Genomic DNA, 25197 nt, shown 5'->3' with positions numbered 1-25197 from the left:
GATCCTTCCGGTCCTGCTACAGAAAAACTAATTTCCTGTTTCATTTTTCCTGAAAAGTTTTTAAGTACATTAGTACTACATGAGCCAGATTTTCCACTGGAGTTTTAGATTGAAATTGTTGGATTGTAGGCTAAGTAAATGCAGAAAAATCTGGGCAGCTCCGCATTGGGACACTGAAACCATAGACTAGGGATATCTTTATCCTAAATTCATGAAATTGCCTTCCTGTCTGTAAGTCAACTATATTTCAGTCAATCATATTTTGGACATGAATTCAATCTTTCAGAAATCAACTTGCAAGTAAACAGTGGACAAAGCCCTAGCAGAATATGCTGTTACTGTGGGACTGTAAATAAATTGAGGAGATGGTTCAGTGATACCAGGATAGGGGTTAAAATAAGGGCCAAAATAAACACCCCAAAAGAGAATGAGCAGCCTATTCCCATCCTTCTTAAGCCCAACTGCTTTAGAAAAGGATCTTGGAGTCATAATTGATCCAGAGCTGACTGTCAGTACTCAATCTTAATGCAATTTTCTCAAAAATCAGGTTTCATTATTCCATATTAAAAGAAGTGGTGACCAAAAATCGATAAAGAAATGGAAAATAGAGGAACTCCTTGCCTCACTCCTCTTGGGAGTCTGGCTAGAATTTAGATGATAATAATAATAATAATTTAAATATTATAACACTATGTATGTGGCAAGCACAATGCCGAGTACTGGTGTAAATACAAGATAATTACATCAGACGCTGTCTCCATCTGACAGCCTAAGAGAGAGGGAAAACCAGTAACCAATCCTCATTTTAAACATGAAGAAACTGAGGTACAGGGAAATCAAGTTAGGAGAAGCAGCATGGCCTAGTAGAAGGAGCACAGGCCCTGGAGTCAGAGGAAAGAGGTTCTAATCCTGGATCCACCACTTGTTTGCTGTGGGACTTTGGGCAAGTCACTTCACTTCTCTGTGCCTCAGTTTCTTCATCTGTAAAATGGGGATTAAGAACGGGAGCCCCATGTGGGACAGGGACCGTGTCCAACCCGATTTGCTTGTATCCACCCTGGTGTTTAGTACAGTGCCAGGCACATAGTAAGCCTTAACAAGTAACTCAATTATTATTATTATTATTATTGAGTTGCCCAAGGTCACCCAACAGGCAAGTGGTGGAGCCATGATTAGAATCCAAGTATCCTCACTCCAGGCCTATGCTCTTTCCACTAGGCCTCACTGAAGAGAGCCAAAAGTTTTCCAGTGCTGCCAGATAACTCCACATCGAGTCTCTCTGACCTGTTATCGCTCCATAAACTGCCTGCTCCTCCCAACCCCTTCCCCAAAATCCATACTCCACTTATGTCCCCTCCCTCAAAAGTAAAAACTGGCCCCTTTGAGTTGCCTGTTAATGTTTAATTTTAGAAAATCTGTTGGCATGCCACTGTGTAGCCTGTGAAAAAATCCAGTGCGATGTTATGTGGAAACAAAATTGTTACTTCTAGGGAAGAGCCTGTTCCATTTCTCATTATTTTATTTAATTGAAAGAAGAGTTTAAGACCTAATTTTGATATGTTCTCCTCAGTTTCTGATGTTTGCTTATTTCAAGATGCTTGAAGGTTTCAATTGCCACTCTTCAGACTTAGTGAAGACACAGCTAATTGGTTTAAAAATGAGGTATGAGGTCAGTGAAAGATGAGGCAATCCATTCCGGGGCATCTTTTCTCCTTTTTTGGGGCTACTCAGCGATGTAGTTTGCCTGTCGATGTAAATACAAAAACTACGTACTAAACACTGCTCACCACATCACACCTTTGCTGGGTGGGCCATGAAAGGAGAACAGACGACTGCCTTTTACCAACCGACTGCCTTATGCTGAGTTGCAGTGGTGCAGGAGGCAGTGGAAACTCTCTGGGCACAATAAAGCAAAATCTGCAACGATGTGGGAGAACAGTCAGCAATTGGAAACAGGATATACCCGCAACGTATTTATATTAATGTCCGTCTCCCCCTCTAAACTGTAAACTCATTACGGGCAAGGAACATGCCTACGTACTTATGCTGTACCCTCTCAAGCTCTTAGTACAGCACACTGTGCACATTAAGTGTTCAATAAATATGACTTATTGAAGATGAGAGAAAGAACTGATGTGGGATACCACAGTCAGAAATGGGGGGGGGGGGGGCGTGTCTCAGAGTTGTCACCTTATTCTAGGTATTCCAAGATTCAGGAAGTCACAGCCAACTTTGGGCTGTTCAACCAGATCTAGGTGTGTGGGCTGGGGGTGTGCGGACCAGACATGAGGGTTACGTTCTAATTATTCTGCCTCTTGTTAATATAAAAGGGAAATGGGTTGGCTTAGAGCTTTCCTGCTGCCAGAGGGGCATACAAAATGGGGATGTCCACGTGGCGACGGAGACAGTCACTTGTAAGGTGAGAAGGTGTAAAAAGATAAAAACGATGAAGTTGCTGCTTCTAGAAAAGAGGAATACTGAGCTGGGGGGAGGGAACAGGAGCAGCACAATTTTAGATATGAGAGGGTATAGCATATTCCAGAAGGGGATCATTCCCAGGACGAAAGAGGTGGTCCGATAGACAGAACGTTCCCCGAAAGTAGAGACCATGTTGATTCTTTTACATGTGCCTCAAACACCCATGGACTAGTGGATAAAGCATGGGCCTGGAAGCCAGAAAACCTGAATTCTAATCCCTTTTCCACCTCTGGGCTGCTGTGTGACCTTGGGCAATTCATTTCACTTCTCCATGCCTCAGTTTCCTAAACGTGTAAAATAGGGAATCTTGTGAGCTCCGTGTGACTGTATCTGGCCTAATTTGTTTCTACCCCAGCGCGGAGAACAGCGCTTGATCCGTAGTAAGGACCTTATACCATGCAAAACAAAAAAAACACACCCAGTTTATTGCTCTAGCCTACACAGGTTTCTAATCCATAAATGCTTGATTCCTTAGTGAGCCCCAGGTGCACTGAATAAAACTCTTCGGTTCCTAAACCAGAAATTTGTTCTGCTTTTAATCAGCCAAGAGAGGAATCAGCTCCAGGGAGCTGAACTTCATGAGAAGTTGTTCTTTCTGAATGTATGTTCACACATAGTTTAATGTGTTCTTGAAACTCCCAGAAATCAATTCGATAGCTTAAAAATATGCAGATGGTCAGAGGGACTCTAGATCAGGGTAGACACGCTGTTTACGTGATAAATTGAAACCATTCTAGGATTTTACATTATCTCTATCAGTCAATACATGAAGACCATAAGGGAGACCTAGGGGGAAATTGGAAAAAAAGCTTAACCTCAGCCAAGATACACATGCTCAGGGAAACGGTTTGGAGAAGCATACTGGAAAAACTGTCAGAAGTTTGACCTAAACCAGTGAAAGTCCTTTCTAATTAGGAACACTGCAGTTAATGTACGATGATTTCCATCTCTACCAAAAACAGCCCTACATATTGAGCTGGAGCCCACTTGTAGAGAGTAATTGATCCAGTAAAATCACTCCCACCATGATCGCAACGACACAAGATAGACCCTAAACTAGACCAGCGGCTTCCCTAGACTCAACGGTAATATAAATCTCGATAGCAACCTATTAACCCTTCATTCATTCAATCGTATTTATGGAGCGCTTACTTTATGCACAGCACTGTACCAAGCACTTGGAAAGTACAATTTGGCAACAGAGACAATCACTACCTAACAATGGGCTCACAGTCTAGAAAAGGGGCTCACTTGCCTGCATAGTAAAAGTGATAAAAAAAAAAAACACACCACCTTCTGCAAATAAAGTGGCTTCTCCCTCCAAGTCCAAGCAATAATAATAATGTAGGTATTTGTTAAGCACTTACTATGTGCAGAGCAGTGTTCTAAGCTCTGGGGCAGGTACAGGGTCATCAGGTTGTCCCACGTGAGGCTCACAGTCTTAATCCCCACTTTACAGATGAGGTAACTGAGGCACAAAGAAGCGAAGTGACTTGCCCACGGTCACACAGCTGATAAGGGGCAGAGCCGGGATTTGAACCCATGCCATCTGACTCCCAAGCCCGGGCTCTTTCCACTGAGCCACGCTGCTTCTCCTCTTCATAGTCTTTCTTTTTCTTAATTCATCCTTCATATAAAGGCTTTGGGGTGATTTGATTCCTTTTCCCTCTCAGGAAGACATGCTAAAAACTAAGACCCTTCTTTTCTGGCTCAAGGATAGAGCTTAAATAAAAAGTAAGTATAGACAGCTAAAAACATGCTTTGAAACTATCTGGGTGTTCCTTCCAAAATCTGCCTTAAGAAAACTATAACTGCTCTATCATAACCCCTTATCATGAAGGGTATTTATCAGGCAGTCATGTGCAGAGCATGGTGCTGAGCACCTACACTGGGCAGAGCACTGTTTGGAGGGTAAGGGGCACATAGAGAATAATACTGTGACCTTGGGCAAGTCACTTCACTTCTCTGTGGCTCAGTTACCTTATCTGTAAAATGGGGATTGAGACTGTGAGCCCCATGTGGGAAAGGGACTGTGTCCAACCCGATTCTCTTGCATCCACCCCAGGGCTTAGTACAATGCCTGGTACAGAGTAAGCATTTAAATACCATTATTATTATTATTACAAAATGCAATCCATAGAAATGAGGGACTACAAATTTGAAGCACGATCAGACGGTGCCGACTTCAGAAGGCAAGCAGGAGAGACATTCATCTCAGGGGGCCAGTCAGAAGGGAGACACCGTGGTGGGCTTTGTCAGCATCAGCAGATGTATCGACAGAGACCCGGAGATCCCCTGCTGGGAAAAACTCTAGATTCAGGTCTCTATCAGACTTTTGTAATATCATTAATCATATTTATTGAGCACTCACTCATCCCCTGCCCCTTACACTAGGATACCTGAGCCAGCTGTGTTGCAGAGTGACCTAAGGGCTTAGTACAGTGCTCTGCACCCAGTAAGTGCTTAATAAATACGATTGAATGAATGAATTTGGCAAAACGGAAGAGGGAGGTGAATTTTTCCTTGCCTCAGGGCAACCAATCATCTGAAACCGCTAGCAGGACCACTAAGTATCCGGTCAGAAATATTACTGTCACCTTATATGTAAAGATCCAGTGACCTATCTGTGGCCCTTAGTTCTTCCGCCGTTAAGGAAATGAGATGATAGCAGTTTGGCTCTGTTCACTGGAAAAATGAAAGAAAACACTCAGAAATTTGCTTTTAAAAATCACTTCAATTAGAGTTTCCGTCAATGCTTTTCTTCTTTCTGGTCTGTTTGAAAATACACATTTGTAAGCTGGTCTGTTCTTCGGTTGAACCTATTTAGGTGGACACACCTACAGCCCTTCTTCATATGTCCTTATTCCGGGTTCTACCTGTAACTGATTTTAGTGCCTGCCTTCCTTCCCCTGCTACACTGTAAGCTATTCGAGATCAGCAGTTGTGTCTACTTATGCTATTGTACTCTTCCATGCGCCTAGTTACTACAGTGCTCTACACAGTAAGCACTCAGTACATATCTTAGAAAGACTGTTACAAAGATGCAATATCCCAGACCGTTTTTCGAAGAGCTTTTTTCTGCGAACCACCTCACCTCCCTGCGTGCTGGATAAACATTTATTTAATCATGAAAATTGGCTTCAGGCCCAAGCAGTAAACAAAACATGGAACAATGTGATGCATTTTTGGAAATGCTTGTCTTTACTAATGGCACTTCTGATTTCTGAAATTTGATCGTGGCCTAAAATGATTCATCAATGAGAAAGTAGAAGCACCTCTCTATAAAGAGTTTCTAGGAGTGAATCAGTGATATTTTTTGAGCACTTACTACGTGCAGAGCACTGTACTGAGCACTTGGGAGAGTACAACACAGAAATATGTAGAAAAGTGACCGCTAAGTTTCAGGTGTTCCCCTAAGTGAAAGGTAATTTTCCACTGAAGTGGAATTGAGTAGGAATTCACTCTGAGAACCCAGTAATATATGAGGCCTTAGAGGTAACAATTACAAAAAGAAGTGGTTAAATTTATGAGAAACCTTTCCTTCAAAAGTAGCAGGCCCAAGACTCAGCACCAAGTCTATACCCTTTTAAAACAAAAATGCATTACTATCTGTATTTGAAGAAAAGTATTTTTCTAAAGGAATTGCTTTTTCTAGCTTCAGCATTTTAAAGCATTGAAAATAGAAGGTAACATTTTTTATGGCAGCATAGGAGTAAATGGAAACAATTCAACTGAATTCAGAAAGTTACAGTTCATGGAGCTCCACAAAATACCCCCAAATGTTCTGTAATAACTGTTTGATTTACTGGCTTTGAGGAGAAGATTCAAACATATACCATGGAAAAGCATAAGTAAAAACCCTGAAACAGGACTTTAAACTGGATTCATACTTGCAGTTGGAGGTTTCAGTGCCACTTTTGCAGCCACATCTAATATTCATTTTCTCAGATTACCATTATTTTACAGATTATAGTAGATATGGTACTTTTTTTTCATTTACTGTGTGCCAAGCACTGTTCTAGGCACTGGGGCAGATACAAGTAAGTCAGGTTGGACACAGTCCCTGTCCCACATGGAGCTCACACTCTCAATCCCCATTTTACAGATGAGGTAATTGAGGCCAAGAGAAGTTAAGTGACTTGCCCAAGGTCACACAGCAGAAATGTGGTGGAGACAGCATTAGAACCTAGGTCCTTCTAACTCCCAGGACCGTACCCTATCCACTAAGCCATGCTGCTTCTCATTTGAGACAATCCTCTCACACTGTGGTTTGATAACCAAAATAGTCATGGAAAGAGATTCTAAATGCTTCTGGGTGACGGGCTATGTTTATATAAAAGCAATTTCTGCCAGTCCTGGCACCTCAAAATTGTGGAATTCTTTTGGAAGTGCTTTTATTAATGCACGGAATTCTGGCTCAACAATAGTCCAAGTTGAAATCCCATCTCAAATTCCTACCCAGTGTGAAATCTAACTAAATCTATTGCGATTATAAAGCCCTAGTCACAGATTCCTGGGTAAAAATAGCCACCGTGTTCTTTCTTGTTTGACAAGATTGGAAAAGTTAATAGAAAAGGAATAAAAAAGCAACATCTATTTTTCTTTATTTACATTTTCAGCTTAATCCATGCTATTGCAATGAATACTGTAAATTATATATGCTTACACAAAGCATCATAAACTTAATATAAGGGGACCTAAGAGTGTGCAAGTCTTTTCTTCTTAAAAATGTAATCCATTTCAAAAATAAATCAGATCTTAAAGTGCTGGACGGTTGAAGGTACTAATAAGCACTGTCTGGAGCAGAGAGACAATGCCAATTAAGAAGCTGTCGACTGAATCCTGTGTGCCAACTCTTTCTGTTCTTTGATTTATGTGATTAAAACTTATGTCTGCTGATTCTGTTACTGGAGGCTACCAAAACAGAAAAAAAAGACATGCTTAAGAGTCAGCTATAATGAATTCAAGTTTTTAGAAGTAGAGAAATCTCTCTCTATGAATCAAAACGTAGGACTTTCCCGGCAGTGAGTCTGTTGAAGTAATCGCTCAGGCTGACCTGAGTTCTCAAACTTCACACCGAAGTTCAGTCTCTCACTGGCTGGTTTACCATCTGGGACTCTCTGATCACATGAAAGTTGAATTTTAGGTAAACACAAAAACTGGAGAACTGATCTCAGTTCAATTCTGATGACCCACCTTACCTTTTCGATTGCTTGCGGATCACCAGAGGGAAAGAAGCAAACTGTGGCTCTTGAAAACGTGTCTTTGACTCTCCCCTGGGATGCCTCGGTCAACTTGTTTGGTGAAAGTCCCTTCACAGCAGACATAAATCTCCTTGACCCTATGAGGGTCAGCGTCTGGTAGAAGAGACAGACGGCTACCACTATCCCCAGAAAGAAAGGCCGGGGGCAAACACATCGGCAGCAGAGGAAAATCTGGCGACGAATCATGACCAGTTCACCTTTACTTGTCCCTGGACCACATGGCTGCAAACTTCATCAGGGCTCAGGACTTTTGGGTCAACACGAAAGGTCCAAATCCGTCCACTTTCTCCATGGCTGGCTCAGGTTTGCTCCCATTCCTCTTCCTGAACTTTCCAGCTCCTCCTGACAAAGAAACATAGGTCAGTGGCGGGGGATAGGCTGAACCCCCGTGAAGGACAGCGGAGACCGTCCTGGCAGGGTCAAAACAAAGTTGTCATCAGAAGACTGTTTGGAATTCATCACCAGGGTCCTCTCTAGGGTGCCAGACTTTCACTTCCGGCCATGCCTCCTTTCATGATATCCTTCAACTCCCACAGCAGAGAAACAGAAATCACAAGAAACTGGCCCCCAACCCCCTCCAAAACAATAGGTAAAGCCCAAAACTGCTGGTTTCGCAGCTGGACGCTGTCCAGATTCCCGGAACGGTTCCTCATTTTTTTTTTCCCTGTTTAAAACTGTTGCAACTCTCCTGCCCTTTTAACTGTTGCCTTCTTTCATTCTGCTTTAAATGGCCATTTCCCTGTAAGCATTTACACATACGTCTTTTGTTTCTCCCAAACGTACACCCTGTTGGAATCTGACTGCTATTCCGGACAGCTTGACTCTGAGTTGTCGCGTTGAGATCTGAGAAAAGTTTGAAGTTCTATTTACTTACTTCTTATCCTGGGAGCCAGAAAAGTTTTCCATGATCCTGTAACGGGCTGCTGATTAAAACCACTCGGAACCGCCCACACTCCTAACTCCAGTTCAGCTCATCTCATCCCTGCGTGCCTCTCTCAGTTTCACACAAACTCACTCTCTCTCTCATACATAAACACACAACTCGCTTTTTCTCTCCCTCTCTCCCCACCCCCATTCTGCCCCCACCTCAGTTGGACCACAGTCACCATCTAAATAAAAGACTGAAATCTTCAGGGGGCGGAGCTACACTCACTCAGCTGCCCAGCCTGATTGGAAACAGCCAAAGGAGCAATGCTAATTGTGAATTAAAAGGAGAAAATCCCTTCCCTCAAAAAGGCAGCAGAAGGCAGATCCAGATTGTCCCACTTGCTAACCCTCTTGGCAACATTCAGGAGTGCCATCCAAGGCATGACAAAAACAAATAGTCTTTGATTGAGTGGAAACCACGAGACAGAGAGATAGGAGCTGACTCCAGTTGGTGAGTTGTGTTATTTTTTTTTTTTTTAAAAACCCTTAACTATATGCCAAGTACTGTACTAAGTGTGGAGGGCAGATTCATGAAAATCGGGTCAGGTACAGTCTCTGTCCCATAGTGGGCTCACAGTCTAAGGGTGAGGAGGAACAGGTATTGAATTCCCATTTCACTTGCCCACGGTCACAGAGCAAAAAAGTAACCAGGTCAGGATGTACCCAAATACTAAAAAGTGTAGGTGCTCTCAAGGGTAATAGATCATGATTGGTGTGACTCAGAGAAAATAAAACCCATTTCTGCAAATACTAAGACAAATAGCTCTAGGAAATCTCAAGCTGAGCAGTCTCAATGATGCAGTATGTAATTATAGTCCTGGATTTGGGATGTTGTTGCAGGGCTCCTGCTTTATCATCAGAGGTGAAAACAGAATAATTGGAATGTTGGAGAGTAAGGGACCATAGGATTTCAGCCCTATCCTTCCTGCATCTTGCTCTCTGGATGGGATAAGGCATTTATGAAGTGAGATGAGCCTCAGTTACCTCATCTGTAAAATGGGGATAAGAATAAGGGCCAATCTAGATTTTTCATGAAATTCTTAGGGACTTATCTATCACAGCTATCTTTTGGATTTGTAAGAGGCTAGGGAGCAGTGGCAGAAGAAGGCAGTGATAAACCACTTCCATATTTTTACCAAGAAAACTCTATGGATTCACATGCCAGAAAGAGGCAAAGGTAAGCTGCTCTGGAAAAAGTGGGTCCAGGGGGTTGCTATGAATTGGAAATGATTTGACAGCAATTGCTCGACCAACCAAGGGAAGAGTGGCACAATAGTAGTAATTATTATAACGGTTTTTGTTAAGCCTTTATTATGTGCTAAGCCCTGAACTCAGGAACGGGCTCCTAACAGACCACAGATCCTTTTTCTCACAGTGGACTCAAAGTCTAGGGGCTAAATCCCCATTTTAGGGTTGAGGAAATTGAAGCACAGAGACGTCAAATGGAAGTCACATGGCCAGCAAGTGGCGGAGGTAGAATCAGAACCCAGGACTTCCAGTCCTGGACCCTTTCCACGAGGTCATGCTGCTTCTCCATGGTCTTCAATCAATTGGAGGAAAAAAAGGAGATACTGTCACCATACCTCAGCTGGTGCAAGTGTCTACTAAGAAGAGACGAGACAAAGCAGCCCAATGTCTCCATATCTGGCGGGTGTAGTCGTAGAGGTTTTTCTGCTCTGTTCTGTCCGTTGCCTCGCTTTGACACTTGGAAAACACATCACCAAAAAACAACTTGGCCGAATATATTTTAGCAAGACTTTGATCAGCTCGAGGAATATCTGAATATTACCCTCCAGGAAAAGATTACCGTGCTTGCTCCTAACCACTTGTGAAGCCCTTGAAATTGGATTAGTGGTTAGAGCTTGTGGCAGTATCATCTTTATTGGAATTTTAATCACATCCTGGATGGGTAATTGTACCGTTTCCCAAAATAAATACATCTTGGGGCAACTTCATCCTATTGGTCGTTGCCTTCGCAGTCTCTCAAACGCGCGGCGTGACCTCAGCCGATATGCGTTTTTCCGTGGGCTCGCGGGTGGTGTCGAGAAATTGACCCAGGAGAGGTTGTTTTCTCCCGGTCTTGAAGCCGTGAAAAATCATTCTCTCATCCTGGCATACTTCCAGAATGTCTTCATTTCCATGAACCAGTTCATGGAATACAGTGCCCCTATTTCCTATATGACACACAATCAAATTACACTGGGGTAACTCAATTAGAAATTTCATTATCTGTTTATGAACTGTTTCCTACCCGGACTGAAAACTCTAATAAAGGAGTCTTGAATTCAGAAGAAATGTTTTTAATTTCCCAGTTAAACACATTTTTAAATTAAACTCATTTCACATCTCTCCACCTCTTGGCCGCCCGTTTTCCTGTTTATAAGAAAGAATCATGAACTGTTGTGTAAATGCATGAAATTCATTGCAAAAAATAAAAAATAAAAACGGTCACCAGAGCAACTCAGGCTTCTCACAAACCGTGTTTTTCCTGGTTTTCGGCGACCCATTAGCCGCTACTTCAGGCATCTGTAAAAACCAATCTAGTGAGATTGTTAATATTATGGCCTTAGAATGTTTCTCTCTTCCTGTGTTTCATTATTTTTCCTGGCTTCGAGCTTTACCTGGATCAATTTGATCGAAGCACCTGTGCGCCCACATAAGCTAATGTAACGCCTAGCAGAGTGCACGGGTCTGGGTTGGGCTGTCTTCTTCCACGCTCGCCTGTTTCTCCAGAGTGCTACGGACAACGGAAGTGTCAGAGTCCACAATGGTTCGGCTCTTTAAAGTTGCAGCTGTGGAGGTTTGGAACCGAAAGTGACAGAGGAAAGCAGCATTGGCATTGTAGTTTCACGTCAACCTGCAGTTGGGTGTACAGCCGATTCGGCCACCTGTTTCCTTCCTTAGAGTCAGTTCAAGCTGCAGCACCTCTTACAATACTTTGATAGTAATGTTGGTATTTGTTAAGCACTTACTATGTGCAGAGCACCGTTCTAAGCGCTGGGGGAGATACAGGGTCATCAGGTTGTCCCAAGTGGGGCTCACAGTCTTAATCCCCATTTTACAGATGAGGTAACTGAGGCACAGAGAAGTCAAGTGACTTGCCCACAGTCACACAGCTGACAGGTGGCAGAGCCGGGATTCGAACCCATGATCTCTGACTCCTAAGCCCGTGCTCTTTCCACTGAGCCAGGCTGCTTCTCTAATAGTTAAGCCATTGCAATTCAGTAAGGATAGGAATAAGTAATGATCAGTAGCTCTGCCACTTGTCTGCTGGGTGTGCTTGGACAAGTCCCTCAATTTCTCTGTGCCTTAGTTGCCTCGTCTGTAAAATGGGCATTAAGACTGTGATCCCAGTGTGGGACATGGATTGTGTCCAACTGATTAGCTTGTATCTACCCCATCGCTTAGTACAGTGGCTGGTACATAGTAAGTACTTAAAGACCATAAAAAAATGTGTAATTCATATTCGTGGATGAGCATGACCGTAAGCTTGTTATAGGCAAGGAATGTGTCCGATCTACTGTTGTGTTGTACTCTCCCAAGCCCTCAGTATAGCGCTCTGCACACGGTAAGCACTCAATAAGTGATTGATGAGCAGTCCATAAGGAGTAACGGGAAGGATATTAAATTGTCCATCTCTAGTCATGGAAATGCACGTCCAGGAAGATAACGAAAAATCATTCTGCCAAGCCCCGTCTGAACACTCCTTTTCCACTGTTGAAGCCGAATCGAGGCACGGGTAGATCATTATTAAACTGTGCCGGTAAACATGGCCCTTATATCCGTATGACCGATTACATTTCCCATGGAATAGAGAGTGTTTGATTTTTTTTCCATTTGACCTTCGTCTGAAGTTTGTCTTCCTCTCAAACTAATTGCTCGAAAAAGATTCACGAGGTCAGCATCGAGATCTTCATGCATTCTTAACCCCCACTCTTCTGAAATACGCACTGGGGATTTCAGTGTGTTTTGAAATATTTTAAGAGGTGCAGTCAGTCAGTTGTACTTATGGAGTGCTTACTGTGTGCAGAGCACTGTACTAAATGCTTGGGAGAGTAAAATAGAACAGATGCATTTCCTGCCCATGATGAGCTTATAGTCTGGAGTGGAAGACATTAATATGAATGAATAAATTACAGATATGTACCTAAGTGGTGGGGGGGGGGCATGAATAAAGGGAGCAAGTCAGAGTGACACAGAAGGGAGCTGAAGGAAATGATGGCTTAGTCTGGGAAGCCCCTCCTTGGAGATGTGCCTTCAGTAAGGCTTGTGAAGAGGGGGAGAGTAATTGTCTGTCCGATATGGAGAGAGATGGAGTTCCAGGCCAGAGGCAGGACATGGGCGAGAAATCAGCGGTGAGATAGATGAGATCGAGGTACAGGGAGTAAGATGGCATTAGAAGGGTGAAGTGTGTGGGCTGGGTTCTAGTAGTGTGTTAAAATCACACACTAGAGGGCTTAGTCAAGGAAAAAAAAAGTTTTCCTCATTACCATTTAGAAACATCTACTCCTACTTGCACTGTTCACACCGTATTTGGCCCAACTCATGCTTCTAGTTGCACATCGGTGTGACAATATGCGCTGGTTTTTTCATTCGATCAGCAAAGAGGGTCCCCCTGCTGGTTGGAAAACACCTGGGAAAAATTGGATTTGGACACTGAATTAGTTCCCCTAGTTTCGAGGATAGCACTTGGAAACGCTCTTGATTAGTTAATGACCTTGTTCTGAAACAATGATAAGTGGAATTTGCAGGGTCAGCTCCCGAGGAATCCGCAGGTCTACCCGGCACCTCCTTCCCAAGACAGAGTAACTCTAGGCCATTTATTCAGCACTTACTCTGCCTAAAGCACTGGGGTAGATACAGGTTTATCAGGATGGACGGTCATCTGTCCCATATTCCATCCAGAAATCCACGTCCCACATTCTTCGACTGTCACGAATTCACATGCTTATCTCCCTCTGGGCTAATCAGTGCCGCCTTTTGATTGCTTGGAATCGCTGTACTTCAGTAGGTGAAGTGCAGATCTGGTGAAGCACGAATTCATGCTCATCTGGTCCTTACCCTTCATCGCCGCACGGGCTTCATCAAGCTTCTCTATAGAACACGCTCTCCGGAACTGAGACCCTCCGCGACACAGTACACCCACCAATGGACAATGCAAGCCAAGCATGGCTGGCTTTCCGACACGTCGTGTGCTGCACTGTCTCCGAGGGAGAGGATGTCTACGCTCGCCCTGGGCCGGCGTGCACATCATTTCGGAAGCCAAGTGAATCCATTAAATCCACTGCTTGCTTTAAAAATTGAGGGAGGCAGTTTTTAGTCCCCTATGAACTATTAACAACAGATTAATTTGTGTTCTACTGGGCCACTGTTTATTTAACTACTGTCATTAGCAGTCTGAGGTGGGTTATCCAACTGCCTAAATTAGTCTCCGGTTGTAAATGAAGCCCAGCGGGGAGACGTTGACTTCGTCGAGGCCTTAGGGTACAGTTCGGAGCGCTGCTACATTTCTGTCCGACCAGCGAGGCAACGTGACTGTAAGATCACTGTGGGCGGGAAATGTGCGTTTTATATTGTGCTCTCCCAAAGGCTAAGTACAGTGCTCTGCAAACGCTCAACAAATACGACTGACATACCGAGGGCGAGATGTTGACTTCACTGAAGGAACTGAGTTTTTCTATACATGTAAACATTGTCCCACACACTTATAAATGTATGCGGTATTAGCAGCCACGCTCCATTACTCCAAGACCCTGGACAGTGTTGCCCTAAGTTTCTGACCCCCTGGGAAATCTCCCAACACAATACAGCATCATTCCTGAGACTGCTGGGTACTGACTCTGCTCTGACTTGTTCCCAAGAATACACAGAAAATGCTTTCCAGTCAAAAAGGACCGGTGGCCTGACAGGAAGCCGGAGAGCACATAGCCACCTGACCCAAGGCAGCCCTGCTCACAACAAAAGATATCTTTCCCCTGCCCTACCAAACTGTGAAAGGTCCGTCTTCGCAAACACAGTCAAGCGGGCGACATCGAAGGTGTCCCTAAGTCCCTTAGGTTGAAAAGAAGCTCTTGGAGACCAGTATGACCTTTGCAAGGCGGAGGGAATAAAGCTACAGTGGAGGAGTAAAGCTACAGTGGAGAATCAAGCTTCGGAATGAGCCGGAGGCCCGCGGAACGCCGAGTCTCCAAACCTCCACGGCCGCTAGGGCCACGAGGAATGGTTGGACATCGTCTTCTCGGCCATTTCGCCGCCGTCTCCTCCATGCCACGTTTCCATAGGGTGGCAGGAAAGAATCACCGGCCTAGAAATTGATCTGGTGAGCTTTGAAAACTCTCTGGGACCGTTAGGATACGGATCTTTCAAGGCAAGGCAACCGCACTCACACCACGAAGCCATAAAGCCTTCTTTACGATGAGACCCGGCAACCAACGGACAGCGTACCCAACTGCTACCCGGATTCAAAGCAATCCTCTCCTCTCCGTTTCCCGATAACAACCTCTAATTAAAACGTTTCTCACATTCTTCATCAACCGCGCACTGGGTCTCCGGGAATGTGATTTGAAGCCCTTGTTGAAATTCAGTTCTTCTCCATTCCCCCGCTTTGGACTTCAGGACTCTTAGGGGCGTCCCAACAAATGAGTATTAACTGGGCACTAAGAACAAACATTATCCCTCTAAATATGGAAAATGTATAATCTCCGGAACCCAAACTTCAAAAAGCAGGTTGCGAGGAAATGCAACTGAAGCCAAGAGGAAAATGGTTTACAATTATAATGTACTCCACTATTTTACATTTTCTAATTTCAAATGATGTAGCCCATTATGTCTAGTTAACTGTCCCAGTTTGCATTTTCAAGGAAAATAATTTTTAAAGTAGATTTCCCCAATTTAATTACCATTACAAGCAGAGAGAGGTAATTTGTTTGCTGCATCCTAATCAGTGAGCTGGATCTCTATTTTGGTCCCCCGTGTTAAATATTCCTGATAGAGAAGAAATTTATCACGACCAGATATGCTATATTACAGAATGGATGTTTTAATTATTCCATAAAATTTAAATAAATCACCAAACCAATAAAAGTGTGAACAATGCAGTTATTGAAGCTTCTAAAGAAAACCTTCCACATTATTTTGAGGATTTTATTTCTCTCAAATCTACCTTTTAAGGTTCCAGTGCATTTAAAATACAGCATCGCAGTATATGAACAAATCGGGAGTATTACAGTCAATTATGGTCCAGAAAAATCAAATATCTTATTCGCATGCCCACATTACCATCCTGGCCTGAAGCCAAACGAGCTCAGATTTCACTGAGCTTATGTTACGGTTGCACTTTCCAGGACCCGAGTCCCCAGATCCCCACTCAAACAAAAATATCAACGAAAAAATCCAAGGCGGTGACCGCTAAGATCCACGTTGAAGGATTTTTAAAAGGGCTATTTTTGGATGACCGACTCTTCTCCTGCCTTTCTCCACGAAAGGAAAGAAAAATATTCAACAGTCAAATATCTTTGTAAAATAACAGCATTTCATGGTGATCAAACACTCGGGTTCATTTAAGAAATTGAATCAAGCCATTTATTGCTTCAAATACGTCACTACGAACAGTTTCTTATACACTCCATGGCAGTAAGGCCTCAATTTTCACTACCTAAAAATGATGATCTGACCACGTTTGGATTGTTTTGTAGTATCAAGTTTAACATAAAATTGTATACATTAGAGAGTCTGAATGTGCACTTTACAATACCAGATAAACCCAGTGTGCTCCTCAGTGTCTCACGTTGCACAAGCGGGGCACGTGTCCTGGGCTGAGGTAGCTCCATTCTGGGCCCCATTATATATGTGCATATATAATGATCGGCTCTAACGAGGGCATTGCCATTACCAACCAGGTTCACAAACTTTTGGTTTACAAGATCACGTCGTACATTCGCTTGGAACAAAAACCATCCCGGAATTCCAAATGAAAGATCAGGAGACAGAAGTTGCTAAGTACAGCCCGATTCAAAGGTCATAGATTTCGAAGCCTCAACTTCCAACCGTCCACCCTTGACAAAGTGTGATTTTTTTTTTTTTCCATTTTTATAATTGATCTAGTGAACGAGAGAGATGCACCCACTCAAAATGCCTCCAGTGGCTGGAGCGGGGTGGGAAGCAGCGTGGCCTAGTGGAAAGTGCAGGGGCTCGGGAGTCCCAGACCAGGGTTCTAATCCCAGTTCTGCCACTTGCCTGCTGTGTGGCCTTGGGAGCCTCAGCCTCCTAACCTGGAAAATGGCGATTCGAAACCCGTTCTCGCTCCCGCTTAGACCGCGAGTGTGATCCGGGACTCTGACCTGATAGTCGCGCATCTACCCCCGTGCTTAGTACAGTGCTTGGCACACAGGAAGCTCTTAAAACAAGTACCACCGGGTCATTATTACTATTAATGTGGCGCAGCTGGGACTGCTCACCACAGCCCAAGGGAGGGCTTCATTACAACGAGTAGCGGTGGACCGGGCAGGAATCCTTAACCTATCACCAAGGATCAGAGAACCAATGAGTTGGATGGCGTAACCGAATAATGCCGGGGAGCCATCAAGGCTGGCTACGAACAAAACTCACTTGAAAGGAAAGTCGGTTCTCGTACACAGACGAGCTCAAACCGGTTGTACTGTGTGGCCAGGGCAGCGTTGACGTTCTTCAAGGGCAACCCCTAGGAAACTTTACGGGATTCTTTACTGAAGGGTTAAAAAAGGCTTCCAATATCGACAGTATCGGAAAATAACAATGCCACAGACGGTTTTTTTTTTCTAAAGGTTTTTCCACTCTAAAGGTAATTTCCACCAATCCAGAACCCAACCACCCCTTCCCCAACAACTAAATTTAGAATTAAACCAGCGCTCACTCTGGAGCTTCAGAATTCTGTTGGACAGTCACAGATCCGACCTCTCGTCTTTGAGACGAAGGGAGGAGTAACACCTCAATTCTGACAGAGGGAAACGGAAGCTTAGAGCGGCTTTAGGCCAACCTGGCTGAAATCAATTCGACGACAGAATCAGAACTAGAACCTAGTTTTAACACCAGGTTCATTCAGACCACATTTTCTCAAGGGTTGGAATTTCTGACCACCTTTCTTATTTTATCAATAGCTACCAATTTCTCTTTTCTCCCTCAGACTATGACATAATAGCCTGAAGCAGATCCTACAAAAATACATTTGCATTAAAATGTATATTAAAAGGTTCCCCTCCCCCCCACCCCCGCATTTTCATATCATCGATTCCAAATAATAGGAAAACAGACAACTTCAGAGCAGGCTGTGTCTTCAGTCGCTAACTTTTCTCAGAAACAGGAAGTAAAGTAAAAAGGGATTTGGACTTCAGACATTTTCACTGTGATTTCTATAAGCAGGTAAATCATAAATACCAGCAATTTAAAAAATGTTTTATTTGAACACCTAATACAATTCCAATTTTAAGGATTACTCGCACAAAAAAATAAACACATTTGGTATAAAAATTTATCACTTTTAACACCCCCCTCCCCCCATCACCCCACCCCTGCCTCATGAACTGCCCCATCTTTGGGGGCAGAAACATATAAAGACTATAATGGCACAGATTAGATTTTACTCTACAGGAGTTTCTGTTTATGTACCCGAGTACTCTAGAGGACACCAGCCCATTTTATTCATGAACCATTTTCTTCAGCCTGCTGAATTTAGTTTCACAAAGAAACAAAGCTATAAAGGCATTTTAAAAACCATTATCTTTTTCGAAGCACTGACGTTTTCTGCGACCGCTTATATACATAGTGTTACAGGACAGCTCTGGAGTACAGCTCAGGACATGCAGCAGAATATACCTGTTGAATATAAAATACTTCTCTTCGAATCTTCGTCGTTGGAATTCTTCGATGCCTAAATCACAGAATGCCCGTTACCTTGAGAAAACGGTTGGAGAGAGCAAATGTCTGCATATGTTGGCCAGTGAAATATTCCAAGGCTAACTGGAATAGTATTTGTAACACACCAGAAGTGCATAAATAATTTACTTACATTATTAAAACACGACTAGTAAAATGAATAGTTCATGATCTTATAAGACTGCCTATCCCTTAAGTGGTTACCAGGAAATGTGATAGTTTAAGTCCTGTAAAAAAAAATTTAGCGTGAAGTTTTTGTTTTTGACTGAAGGTCAAAATTTTATTTGTGTCTACTGCCTCTTCTCTTCATTGCAGCAGTACATTGTGGGCAGTACCATTTTCCTTTTGGTGCCTCTGACAATCCAACACATCCATAATGGAACCATTCTATAGGACACTATAAAACAAAACGACAAGAACAATAACGATTAGAACACCCACGGACAAAAATACCCCATGTTCTGAATTTGAATTTAACAAGGAAAACTAGGATCATGGAAGTACTTCTACCGCTCCGTTCACTTTATTCCAGGAATAAGGGGGGTGGGAGGGAGCTTGGGCTTAAGCACCGACTCCTCCTAACATCATGGACAGAAACAACTCCATGCGACTAGAACGACAGTTCACCCCTCCGTTAAGAACACCAGCAGCAATGGCGACGCAACAGCCAATAGAGCCGTGGACCCCTTGTTCTAAGTTACTTTCTGTAAGCTTGGGGGCAGTGAGAGGCAAATACTTTCTCTTATCTTTAAGCTGCCTTGGAAATCTACCAATCTACTACGTCGCGAATCCTTGACATTGGCCACTTCACACTTCCCACATCAATCAGTCAACAGCATTTTTCAAGCTGGGTGAGGGAAGGAGCATAATGCAGGGCAGATTATGTAGACTTGGGTTCAAACACGGTCCCTGGTCACAGGAGATTTCCAATTAAAAAGGGAGCGGTGGGGGTGAAAGACATGCTTGTATAAACAGCGCATGGCACATAGTAAGCGCATTACAAATACCATCATTATTATTATTATTGTTGTTTATAATGCTCAGTGCTCCTCTGGCACAGAATAAAAATAGACCAGATGGAGTCGAAGGCCAGATGAAAAGCAAAAAAACCAGTAGGTGGATTATCTCTCCCACTAGACTTTGTAAGGAAAGAGATCACATCTCTTGCTTCATCTAGATGCTCCCCAAACAGCTAATGTAGTGCTCTACCACACGTCAGGTACTCAAAACTGTTGACGTCAATAAGGAAAATGAACTCCATCACATAACGGTAATCTCCTGCAAAACAAAATCCATATCCAAAGCAGTCTTTCTGACAATCCTCCCTCCTTTACCTAGAACACCTCTTGTTCCCTGGCCCCTCACGTATGAGAGGCAGGAGAGTGGTACAACTATGGGAAAGAGGAAAAAGCAAATTCTCACTTAACTTCACAACCCATAAGCAACCCCCGATAAGAGTCTCAGCTCCTTGTGGGCAGGGAATGAGTTCGTTTTGTACTCTCCCAACCACTTAGTGAGTTTAAATACCATTACATCTACCACTATTGAGTGGGCACATTTTTCTGATTTGGAGTTCTGATTTTTTGTGACCGTGAACACCATGAAAACTTGCCTTGGGGTTTGGAAGCTCACTACTTGTTGTTGGTTCAGCTGAATAAAGGTTTAAAAACGATTCAAGCTGGAGACGTTTAGAGTACTAAATGGTTCTGGCCATTCACGCACTAACAGTGTCCATATGGAATGATATTCCCTGACCCGCAAACGAAGCGCAGACAAGGCTTCTTTCAGACTAGTTCTCATTAAAAAAAAAAAAAAAGATGAAAAAGACAACGGAAAAGTCACAGACATTATGGAGTCGATTTCTGCAATGACAGTTCATGTTATACTTACATCTTGGTTATCGCATCCCACCATTTCACCATAGGATACCTGGTTTAAGAGAAAATTGACAAAAAAAACCTTACAAAATGAGCATACGTGGCACCTTGAAGGAAACTGACTTAAAAGGAATAGTACCAAATGACTACAGTATACAGATGCCTGCAATATAACGGACAGGATGTATTTCAGTTTGGACAGTGCCTAATTTTCATTCTTTGAATTTTAATTAGATACTTGTTCAGAGGAAAACAATTTTTCATTGACACAATATTAATTCAGGCAGAAAGCCTGGAAAATGAAAAGCTCCAACATAAAACCTACATGTACATGTAAAACAGCAGGTGCGTACAGGAAGCAACAGCATTTAATTCCATTTTTTCCTCTGCCTTCCCAAAGAGGTGTGACAAGGACTCTCTCAGCAACAAAAAGGGAAAAAATCCTCCCTTCTAGCTATCCTAAGGTCTCCATCTGAGTCAAGAGAGATTTGCTATGCATTTTGCTAAAATGATGTTGGGGAATTAAGAGTGTTCTTCAGACAGCCATGAGGATAGGATACAGTGCAACTTTTGAGGAAATGATGATACGCAGGTGTGCCACGTGATTGAAGCCCCCAGTTTCCTGTAATAGGGGGTTCATCGGGAACATAACCCCCACATTTAGGAGAACTAGAACGTCCAATAATAATAATTAGGGTATTCGCTGGTGCTTATTATGTGTCAGGAACTGTGCTAAGCACTGGGAAAGATATGAAAAAATAGGGCTGGATACGGTCCCTGTCCAACTTGGGGCTCACAGTCTTAATACCCACTTGACAGAGGAGGGAAGTGAGGCACAGAGAAGTGAAGTGACTTGCCCACAGTCACAGAGCAGACAAGTGGCGAGCCGGGATCAGAACCCAGGTCCTTCTGACTCCCAGACCTGGGTTCTATCCATTAGGCCACACTGCTTCTCTAAAAGGAACCATCTGTTTTGCACATCTAAGCACACATCTAGTGCCATGAATGTGGGGGCTCCATTACTCAGTTTCCCGAAAAGGATTTCCCGCCCTAAATCATCGGCTCATTTCATTTCGCTAAGGAGTCCATTTGTTCTACAGCCCCCGGTTCAGCTTCAGACAGATGAATGCCACCAGATTAAAATTTAGTACGGGGGGAAGTACGTGCGAAAGGTTACCGCTGGGTTGTCATAATTGAAAAAAACAACAAAAAAACAAGCTTTTGAAAAATGAGTTGGCTTTGCCAGGTGCTCGTTCCCCAGTCCGTTTGGTTACGTGGTTACTGACCTGATTGCAAATACAGTAACGTGGCTCATTGGGGTCGTAAGTCCAATCCACCTGGTTGTTTGAGTCGGACTCGGGTATTGCTGCTGTTTGTTGAGACAGTTCTTGTGCGAGGGCCGATGACGATGAACACGACGACAAGGAGGAAGAGGATGAGGACGATGACGACTGCTGGCTTGAAGACTTGTTGTTACTTCTGAAAAAGTCCCAATTTGATTTTTCCATCAGCCCGAAACAGGCCCCCACAAGGATCAGTTTAAGACTCTAGGAAGACCCCTGGCCGACTGATTTTTAATAATGAAAGTATGTTGTTTGGGGGTGAGTTTTCATTTTCCCTGCAAATGGGCATGACAAGTGAAAACTGGGCAACCGTTAAGCTCACCAAGTTATTATTATTGAGAAGCAGCGTGGCCTAGTGAAAAGAGTACGGGCTTGGAAGTCAGAGGTCGTGGGTTCTGATTCCGCTCTGCCACTTGGCAGGCTGTGTGACTTTGGGCAAACCACTTCACTTCTCTGTGCCTCAGTTACCTCATCTGTAAAATGGGGACTAAAACTGTGAGCCCCAAGTGGGACAACCTGATAACCCTGTATTTATCCCAGTGCTTAGAGCAGTGCTTGGCCCAAAGTAAGCGCTTAACAAATACCATCATCATTATTATTTAATATTTATTATTTTATCAAAGTTGGCCCCATAGTAACTAATAATAATAACAACAACAAAGATATTCATTAGGAATTTTGGGTGTGCCAAATACTGTGATAAATGTTGGGGACGATACAAGGTAATCAGAGCAGAACCCAAGTTCACATGGGGTTCATGATCTAGGAGGGAAGGAGAGCAGGTATCCCACCTCCATTTTAAGGATGAGGAAACTGAGGCACAGAGAGGCTAAATGACTTGCCCATGGTCCCCCAGTAGACCAGAGACGGAGAGGAGGCAAGACTCCAGATCCATTAGCTCCCAGGCCCATTTTCTTTCTAGTAGTCTCCCCGATTCAGTTACATAAAATACTTTTGAAGCACTGGCATCGCCTAGAACCATTTGCAAGCTGTTCTCTGACCACTTCTCCAAAGGACAGACAAATCTAGAACTGATGCCTGGAAACCATAATTCTAGAGATTATTTTTGAAATACCCCACATACATGAAGCTATTACATTTTCAATATTCCCAAATGCAAGATCCATATTAAAGAGAATCAGTAGTTAACTACAGGTGGCTACTGACGGCTCACGGGACTGTTATACAGATTTCCTGGAAATGCTTCCCTAGCTTTTTCAGTCCTTGGAAAGAAGAGGTAGAAGACGAGTCTCCGAGAGACTTCAAGAGATCTACGTTGAGGCAGCTAAACTCTTAAAAATCCCACAGAGCTTTTCTTAAAATCTCAGGGAAGGGAGATTCCACCACTGCCCTCAGAAGCTCAACCTCCCTCATCACGTCAACGAAGTGGGCACGGCTACTGAACTCGGGAAACTTACTTGCTTTTTCGGCCACTGCGGGAGTCTGTTGTTGATGAAAGTGTCTGTGTTAACGTAGATGCCAATGCTGATGATGAATAGCCAGTCGATTCTCTGGCTAATGAAAATTCTCTTCCTAGCTGAAAGTCATTATTCTTAAAAGCTTCATAGCTGGCTTTTAAACTTGACGTTCTTCTGCCTTCTTTCATCTGAAATAGCCAGTGAATGTAGTATTAGAATATGAAATCTTAATTTGTCAACAGAACAAGTTAGGAACCATGATTTTCTCAGGTTCTCGTTACAATGTTTCGACTTGCCTCTCTTTGCTGTCAGTGAAAAACAATGTTGTCACGTAAACGTGAAAATAACAATCAGGTATTGGGGCAGTTATGAAAATAAGCACTTATCCAAGCACTGAGGGCATCAGGATAAGATCGAGGGGGTGGGTGCGTTCTTGGGGAGCCAGGAGACCTGAAGGTCCATGCTGAAAACGCCTGGAGTTGCAGAGAACACTGGGGAAGCAGTGCTAAGCCCACTTGCACAGCGCGATGATAAGGATTCTGACATCAGCAAGGGACAGGAAGACGCCCAACTCGGCTCCCCGCATCCTTTCCCCACTCGAGGTGAGGGGAATCAGTCAGCGGATGAACAGCGGGGAGAATTACGAGAGGAAGAATGTTTTCCTCTTTGAGGGGACGGGCAAAAAAGTAACCCTGATGATTGGTGTGAAAATTCAAACCGGGAATCCAACACCATGTTTTACCATGTCTTAATAAACACAGAAGGATGTCGGTTTATTGACCCTCTCCTCCTCGTTCCTGCAAGTTCGGAGGAAGCGGCAATTAAGCACCTGCTGGAACTGTTTCGCCAACATCAGTACTGATCAGGCCACTGGTTTCCCTCAACTTGTACACCCTCGTCCTGGCGGGGGCATTAATTTAATCTGTCCTGAGGAGCTGGTTCGGTTCTCATTAAGAGTCGGGGGTTGGGAGTGGGGTGGGTATCAAAGGGCTGAGGGGAAACTGACTCAAATGCATAAGCAACGCAGGAGAGAGAGTAAGAGAATAAGGTGGGGAACTGAGAGGTTAGTCAGGGAAGCCTTCTTGGAGGAGACAGGCTTTAGTGAGTTTTGGAAATGGGGAGAGTTGTGGTCTGATGGATATGAAGGGGGAGGGAGTTTCTGGCTAGAGGGAGGACGCAAGCATAACTGGCAGTGAGAGAGGCGAGATCGAGATACAGTAAAGAAGATGGTGTTAGAGAGGCGAAGTGCGTGCACTCGGTAGTGGAGGAAGAGGAACAAGGTTAGGTAGGAGAGGAAGAGCTGACTGAGTGCCTTAAAAGTGACCCTGAGGCGTTTCTGTGCGATGTGGAGATGGATCTGCAACAGTTGGAACTTTCTGAGGCACGGGGAGTCCTCGAGGGAAAGGAATCCGCCTATTTATTCTACCGTATTCTCCCAAGGGCTTCCTACAGTGCTCTGCACACAGCAGGTGCTCAATAAACAGTACTGACAGATTGACTGAGAGCACGGAAGCCACCCGGCAGGAAGCACCGAACACCCGGGCTGCAATTCACAAGACGATTTTCCAAGGAGCCAAGGAAAACTCCCTGGCATTTATTGCCCCCTGCATTTTGCCACCACAGCCCTTTATCGATCAACAGTATTGAGTTCCTGCTGCGTGCAGAGCACCGGACTAAGTACTACGGAGAGTACGGTAGAAGACGACTAGTCCCGGCGCTAACTCAGGCCATAATAAGACCCAGCTTTTGCCCCGTAGCGCGTGTCCTCCCCCACCCCTCCAAGCCCATCACCACCGCCGCGTACCCCCGGCACTTTACCTGGGCCGTGGCCTGCACTGCTTGAGCCGCTGCCATGGTAATAGCCCCAGCGCCAGTGCCTGAAGATAACGAGCCAATGTTATAGGATGCCAATGGCTGAGAGGAATTCACATTGTAAGCATTGTTGGAAGAGGTTGATGAATTATTGTTTCGGCATCCTAGG

The 25197-nt window shown here is 43.9% G+C and overlaps 2 protein-coding genes across 8 annotated transcripts in view; both read right to left on the bottom strand.

Moving 5' to 3' along the window:
• The window catches only part of CPED1 (cadherin like and PC-esterase domain containing 1), a 212607-nt gene extending 203822 nt beyond the window's left edge, over nt 1-8785 (bottom strand). For 2 of the 3 annotated variants that reach the window (XM_029074159.2, XM_029074162.2), the window contains exons 1-2: nt 8617-8785; nt 7680-8084 (exon numbers count right to left, since the gene is read on the bottom strand). In XM_029074159.2, the coding sequence (XP_028929992.1) occupies nt 7680-7928 (249 nt within the window). In that variant the 5' untranslated portion in view covers nt 7929-8084; nt 8617-8785. Of the gene's footprint in view, nt 1-7679; nt 8085-8501; nt 8588-8616 lie in introns of those variants that run through there. The other variant, XM_029074160.2, reaches the window with a different exon arrangement.
• A 7013-nt stretch (nt 8786-15798) lies between these two features.
• The window catches only part of ING3 (inhibitor of growth family member 3), a 30395-nt gene continuing 20996 nt past the window's right edge, over nt 15799-25197 (bottom strand). For 4 of the 5 annotated variants that reach the window (XM_029073136.2, XM_029073135.2, XM_029073138.2 and 1 more), the window contains 5 exons: nt 25035-25192; nt 23217-23404; nt 21742-21934; nt 20469-20507; nt 15799-18975 (listed from right to left, as the gene is read on the bottom strand). In XM_029073136.2, coding sequence (XP_028928969.1) covers nt 18859-18975; nt 20469-20507; nt 21742-21934; nt 23217-23404; nt 25035-25192 — 695 coding nt within the window. In that variant the 3' untranslated portion in view covers nt 15799-18858. The remainder of the gene's footprint in view (nt 18976-20468; nt 20508-21741; nt 21935-23216; nt 23405-25034; nt 25193-25197) is intronic. The other variant, XM_029073137.2, reaches the window with a different exon arrangement.

This window comes from Ornithorhynchus anatinus, chromosome 10, assembly GCF_004115215.2.
Source record: "Ornithorhynchus anatinus isolate Pmale09 chromosome 10, mOrnAna1.pri.v4, whole genome shotgun sequence".
Classification (NCBI taxonomy): Eukaryota; Metazoa; Chordata; class Mammalia; order Monotremata; family Ornithorhynchidae; genus Ornithorhynchus; species Ornithorhynchus anatinus.
This window is presented reverse-complemented; position numbering and strand designations above follow the sequence as displayed.